This window comes from Belonocnema kinseyi, chromosome 8 (assembly GCF_010883055.1).
Source record: "Belonocnema kinseyi isolate 2016_QV_RU_SX_M_011 chromosome 8, B_treatae_v1, whole genome shotgun sequence".
In the NCBI taxonomy this organism is placed as follows: domain Eukaryota; kingdom Metazoa; phylum Arthropoda; class Insecta; order Hymenoptera; family Cynipidae; genus Belonocnema; species Belonocnema kinseyi.
In genome coordinates this window covers 101,853,498-101,860,868 of record NC_046664.1, presented here as the reverse complement: position 1 = coordinate 101,860,868, position 7,371 = coordinate 101,853,498, and the positions used below count along the sequence as shown (strand labels likewise).

Below are 7,371 nucleotides of genomic sequence, written 5' to 3'. Positions count from 1 at the left end.
AGATTAAATGGAATTTAAATATACGCACTGTAATATTCATACTTTCGTCATGATTTCCGAAGAGCTTGTCTGTCTCTGTTTATAGATATATATTCACCCTTTCCACTACTAACCGGAAACACCCCTCAACACCATCACTTCTCTCTCTGTCCTTTCAACTTCAGATCCGCAACTTTGCTCGAGGCTCACACATTGAACGCCCGAGAATATGTACCGGGTGCAACCCTTATGGTGCGGAATTAATGAAATTCCATTACCTTTATCTTCGCTAGCCCTTACCTGATTTATTTACACGGATAATTTTCTTATAATATGCTTAGGCTTGTTAACTCTAATTTGAAAAGCAATGAAGCGTTATTGCATTATATAAAAAATTCAACTTTTAATTTGTATTTGAATTTCATAAATCCATTTTAATTATGTTTATTTAACTGTTTTATACAAAAGAAAACAGAGCCATGGGAAACAATTGTAATTCGACTGTTTTTAACCGTGCTGCATCAAAGATAAATTTATTGGAGCATGAAGGTACGTTGCAGAAATATTGAAAAATGTTTCTACTGTGAGAATGCATTCCTGCAGCAAAATTAATTGTGTGAATTAATAAGAAACCTCCTGATAAAAAATTAATTACATAATTTATGAAAGGAGTCCATTTAATATCTTCATTCTTGTAACACCCTGTTACGATGCTAATGTGAGAGCCGGTTTCATTTCTAATTACCCACTTAAATTCATTTGATTAAATCATATAAAAAAGCAAAGATTCAAAAACATGATGGAAGGTTCAAATTAACTTCCAATATCGCACGGACATTCATAATTTTATTAGAATCTGCTTGGTAAACAAATACAAATTAGTTATTAAGGGGGCAACAAACGCATGTGACAGACCTCTCCCCATCAAGCCTATCCCTTTCTCTTTTAATCCCCTACCCGTCGCTTTTTTTTACCATTACCTTCCCTTACTACCTCTGCCAAGATAATATCCCCATACTTCTTGCCCCATATAGTTATATTTATTGGCAGAAAAACAAGAGAGAGAGAGAGAGGAGTGTAGGATATATATTACTTATAGAATATGAAAAAGTAATAGCAACAATTAAAAAAAAAGAAATAAATAAATTTACTCAACCTTACGCAAAAGTTATTTGAAGGTTATTAGACGCTTGAATTAGGTGATATTGGATTTTGAAAGATCACCCTCTAGATTGAGAGGGTCTGGTTAGTGGATAGATGGTTGAGTTAGTATTGGATGCTTAAACGTATCTGTTGAGGTATAAATGTATTGGAACACTTGTTCTGTGAGAGCACTGAAGCGAGCGCCGTCGTGTTGGCTCGCTAAACTTCATCCCAGGGTCTCGATCTCTCCGTCCTTGCCTCGGAAAACTTTCTGATGATGAGCTTTGTTGGCCGTTTCGCCAGCAGGACGGAAAAGTTAAATGCGAAAGTTTGAGTCGATATCCACTGCGACGATGTTTCTGCTAAAAATTTATTTAACGCTTTCCACTCTATTTTACACAGAAGCTAGAGTGGTAATTTGTTAATTAGTCCTATAATTATCATTCACCACTTCATCAGCAATAGCAGGTGTTTACAATATTTATGAGTATTTTTCTTATCGAACATATTACATATGAATGTTCTAATGAAAATTAACGAACGTATATTTTCGTTTTAAAAGGGGCGATGGCTATTTGTGAATTGTAGTTTCAGTTAATAATTTTTTTTATTGAAAGCTCATGTTTGGGTATTAATTTTTCCATTCGGATTCTGTCAGTAGGGTGCGGGTTCGATTCATGCTGCAGATTTTAATTAATTTATTGTATTTCGTATTTATAAAGATGTTTTTATATTTGATTTTCTTAAATAATCTTGAAAAATGATGCAATTATGATATTTTAATGCTTTAATTTATGGAAGAATTTACTTTTTTAATTTCATCATATTTTTCAGACAAAAGGAAGACCATTTTTCGTTTTAGAAAATTCGTTCATGCTTCTTATTTTCAATATAATTGGTGAAGAATATGAAAAAAATGTTGAAGATTTACAGAAAATAAATTTGTTTGCGAAAAACACGATAAATTAAAAGAGTAGATATTATTAAGGGCAATTATATTTATAAATATTTCAATAATTGAAAAATACAAAATGTGCAAGCAGCAGAAATCGAACACACAACCCTCCAGCTATTAAGCCGAAGCGCCATTTTTCGCCAATTTCTAGGTGGCCTATGGCGAATGTTTCAAAGTATATTACTGCTTTGACAAATCAACGCTCAGGTAATGAGCTTTCTGTAAAAAACTACGAACCGAATCTACTTATAAATAAATTAAACAATAAATGCTAATTATCGTTTTGTTCGCTTAAAGGATGGCGTCGAAAAAAACGAGACAAAACAACCATTCCATACAACGACTCCTCGAACTTCCATCCAGCAGAGAAGCCAGAGTGACACTTTTTGCCCCTTCAACTGCTCAACTTACGACAGTACCTGGTCCCCGGCAGGTTCCGGTGACAGTTTTGCACCCTACGCCTAAAAAGGTCTGATCTATAAGTTTGTAAATCTTTATTTTTTTAAATCATTTACTAATGTATTTCACTTTGTTTAATTTTTTTTTTTGATATAGAAGAAATTTTCTCAAACAAAAAAGAACGTTTTTTTTATTTAAATTGCCATCGTCTAGAAAGCTTTTATTTGATGAAAATGCGGTTCTTGGAATCTTATGAAAAATAATCATAAAATTTAGATGCTTTTTCTAAATATTCAAGGCATTGTCTGATGAAATTAATAAAAATTAGAAATATTTCTGATAAAATAAAACAACTGATAGTCAAGCACTTAAGTCAAGTGTTATCAATAATAGAATACCCCTACTCAGTTTACTGACAAGATCGCTGATCAATCACAATTCTTATGATTACCGACAACACAAATTCATAGCTCAAGCGATTAATTTACGAATTTCAAGTCACCGAAGGTTCATATTTCCAGGTCACGCGATAAATTTATATTTAAATAGAATATTCAAGATAATATTTCGTAAAAATCTTTAACAACAAAATTGCATTTTTGAATGAGTAGTGATAAAATTCTTTTTTTCTTGCATTTAAATTATAAAATGAGGTTAGAAACTATACACTGGCAAAAAATTATTCTTGGTTTAAGTCAGTTTTAGTTGATTCAAGTGAATCGCAGGTACGAATGGGGACGATAGAATTTGACTGTGTTCCAAATAAATAAATACTTGCTACCTTATATGCTTGGAAGAAGCGTACATTTTCTTAATCTCGGAAAATGCATTCTTAGATAGAATATCGAATTTTATTATTCTAAAACTTTATTGTATTACTTCAAATAGAGGTGTATTCGAATTAAGAACATTTCCAAGAAATAATTTCTGACACTGATATATAATCTTCATGTTTTAAATGACTAAAATATGTTACTTACACATATAATCGCACGCCTGGACACTTTGAAAAATCGCACTCCCCGAAGATTCGAACCCTACCTAAACTACCTAAACTAGTGTGTCCTAACCGCGCGCTCTAACCACTTCTCTAACGAAGCACTTGGATGTCGATGAAAAAATCTCGGCTAAAAATTTCAAGGCAGCGTCGTGGCAAGTCGTATGATGAGCCTCAACTATCTTCAAACTACAAGTTTTTGAACTCAATGTTTCTATGAAGAAAACATCTTTCTGATGATACTTGGAAATTTTTGAGAGACTTCAATATACAATTTTTTTATTTTGAAAGATTTTAGAATTGAATTTTACTTATTTCAAAAAAGGCTCGATACTTTTTTCTTAATGTATTAAACAATTTTATAAAATATCTAAAAGTAATAAACAATTTGAAAAATTTAAGTGCAAAGATTCTTTAATAACCTTCATGAACTTAAACGATTTTCTGCTTGCCAAACATCTGAATAAAATGCGCAGATTTCAATTGATCCAACTCTTTCATATAATATTCTCTTACTCAATTTTTAATGCAGAATAACGCTTTTTAAACAATAATTTAAAATATGTGAAAAAGCGAATTAAGTTTCACTTATTTAACAAAGGACTCAATACTGGTTGTTTTTAAATATTCAAAATGCTTAAAATCAACCCAAAGGCAATAAATAATAAATAAACGTTGCAAGTACAAAAACGCGTTTATAATATCAATGGCAAAAAAAAAGTTTAGCTATACGAACATTTTCATAAAACGCACAGTTTTTAATTTATCGAATTCTTTTATGATACGTTTTATATTAAGATTTAAATATAGAGTAGCTTTTCTAAAACAACAATTTAAAATATGTAAAAAATAATTGAACTTGAATTATTTTAGAAAGGGCTCCATATTAAAAAAATTTAATCTACTAAAAAACTATCTAAAGTTAAAAAAAAATAAAGATCTTTTGAGTTGAAATACTCTTTAATAACCTCACTGACAAATAAATATTTTCTGATTTTTAAAAACCTCTGTAAACCGGACAGTTTTTGATTTATTTAATTCTTTTATAATGCTTCTTAACTGAGTTTTTAATTTAAAACAACAATTCCTAAACAATAATTCAAAATATTAAATCAAAATATTAATTAAAATAATATTTAAAATAATATATTTAATATATGTTCGCAAGTTTGAGCGCGCCTTGGGCGCGCGACGGTTGGATCTCGCGCTTCGCGCTCGGATATTTATTCTTTGCATTTGGAACGCTTGAAAAAAACTTCATTAAGAAGATCTCTTTCAGATGGCAGTATTTATATGCGTCTTCATATTCTGAATTGTCTACTTAATTAAGAATAGTCAAAGATTAAGTTTCGCAAATCTCTGTAGGCTTTGAGATACACATTCTCATCGTGACACTCGCGCTGCGCGCTCGATTTCCGACAGACATTTGTAAGCAGGTTTTGTTTGATTTTTTTTCTCGTAACTTTCTTCGTTATTCCACACATTTTTTTTTATTTTACTTTTTTCAACGTTGTTTTTCACGAATAAACCAAAAAGTACGCGTCCTATCAAGAAGTGATTCTTAACGAAATTGTAGATCTTTTTTGGGATAACCATTTTTTTTAATTAATCTTATTTTGTATCCTACATAGTTTGTCCACAAAATGGAATTTTTTATTTTCCATTATTTTTTGTGCAATCAAAATTTGCATTTTTGATTTTTGAAGAAAATCCCAAAATTGGTTATGATAATCTTGTAGGGCTTACAAAAAGAAATGTTTTTCTTTTCTTGACTTTTTTTCATATCGTGTGTTTTTCGGCTTCAAATTTTCATTTTCGGTTCATTAAAAAAATTTTGAAAGCGCTATAACTCTGAGAATTTTCTTTTTATCGAAACAAGTCATGATAATAAATGGTTTGTTCTTTTCAATACTATAAATATCCGTAAATAGAATTTTCAAAATCAGAAAAAAGTGGTCTCAAAAATTTTCAAAATGCGCTCACTTTTTGAATTTTTATCAAAAATGGCTGGTTAACGAACTCGTCCTTTCTTTGAGGACCTAGAAAAAGTGTGCCAAAGATGGATTTGATTCGTTCATTTTTTCAAGAGTTATCGTGTTTACAGACGGACGGACGACCGGACGGACAGACAGACAGACGCCATCGTGAAAACCTGATTTTCGGATTCAGGGGGTCTCGAAACGTGGAAATCCGTTGAAAAAGTGTGATGTCAAATTTCCGACAATTCTAATACTTTCTCAATCATAAATGATGAGAATGTAAAATGTGCTCTACACTTTATTTTTGGTTCAAATATAAAATACTTCGAAATCAGAAGAAAAAAGAATTCTGTAAAGAATCGTGTAGTGCAAGAACTTGCATGTTACAAGTGATTGAGCCTCACGGTGATCTGATGAAAAATATTTGTTTGCTTCCTCCTTAAATTCCCAATTACTTTATTTTTGAAAAATGTTTAATTGTCAATTTTGTAATTGTCCTGTTACAAAATGAAATGCATTCTTAACAAGCTTTAAAAAATTTTATTAAATTATTTTTTCTTCAAAATTTTGCTTTAAAGACACATAATATTTTTTTTAAATTATCAATCAAATGTAGTATTTGTATTTTTTAACATTTTTTAAACGTTATAATCTTGTTTTATGCTGCCATATATTTATTTTTTATTATTTAAATAATAAAAGAGAATTATTTATGTATATGGGTGATTGCCTAAATGTTAACCATTTGTAGTCCAAGAAATTTTTCATGATGAATGAATTCTTTGACAGAAATTTAAAAAAACTTAATTCGATTAAGTTTTTATGAATACATATACTTATAATATCCGTATTAAATCTATACTTAATTATTTAAAATTTCGACCAACAGTAAATAATCGTCACTATTTCTGTCGTATATATCTTTTATAAAATATCTGGGAACGCTCTATTTTAATTTATCATACTATAAAATGGGAGAGTGATTTAAAAAGCTTAACTCAGAATCAAATAAATCGTGAAAATAATCATTTCTCCTATATTTTGAAATATTTTTATATGTTCTGCGTATATATTTTTGAAATAGTTTTGAAATTTCTTTTGATTTACCGTAGTCGCATGTTCTATCACGCGATCCTTAGCAACATGTATAGTTCACATCCATTACACATGCATTGACTAATCACTTGTGAAGTTTTATATTTTCATATTGTTCTGGATTGTCTCTAATTTAAAAAAAGTACCGGTTTGGAAAATTTGTTTGTTTTAGAAAATCTCATTGTCTCAGATGCTTAACATTTTGGGTATCACCCATTGTAACAGGTCCCCTCGACAGTTTTATTGTAAACGACCAGAAAAAGCCTTCTGATATAAAGTTTCGATTTATAAATCCTGATTTCGAATGGTAAAGTATCACTCTATATGGGGCATTATTCCTCAACTGCCCCAACTCAAAAAGTCATGTTTTTCGATTGTCTCTAAATTCTGGGAATATGTTCGCCTACCCAACAGTAGTTAATCCACAAATTTATAGACCAGGATTACCAAACCTCTCCAAGTGAGGGGGGGTTGAATTTTCAACCCCAATGTCTGCAGGGGTAGTTTCAAACGCCTGTAACTTCCTTTCTAATTACGCGATTTAAAATTTTTATGAGGGTTTTGGAAATTGCTTTTTACACGCTTTCATCCTATTCTTTTATTTATAACAAAAAAAATTGTTTAAACCATTTTTTCAATCAATCAATTGTTTCTTTAACTTTTTTCGCAATTTAGGCATCTAGGATTTTTTTAATAGTCTCAAAAGAAAGCTTGACTTTTTAACTATAAAAAATGTCTAATAAGAAAATGGACAAATTGAAATTCATTGAGTTACAGAGCCGGTTGTAGAGGGAGTCCTCGCGCTCGCACTCGGGCGTTATGCG

General features: G+C 30.6%; 1 protein-coding gene across 1 annotated transcript in view; it reads left to right on the top strand.

The window, feature by feature from the left end:
* LOC117179092 overlaps positions 1–7,371 on the top strand; it is an 887,384-nt gene that overhangs the window by 80,948 nt on the left and 799,065 nt on the right. The window contains exon 2 of the mRNA XM_033370741.1: positions 2,375–2,546. Within this exon, the coding sequence (XP_033226632.1) occupies positions 2,376–2,546 (171 nt within the window). The 5' untranslated portion in view covers position 2,375. The remainder of the gene's footprint in view (positions 1–2,374; positions 2,547–7,371) is intronic.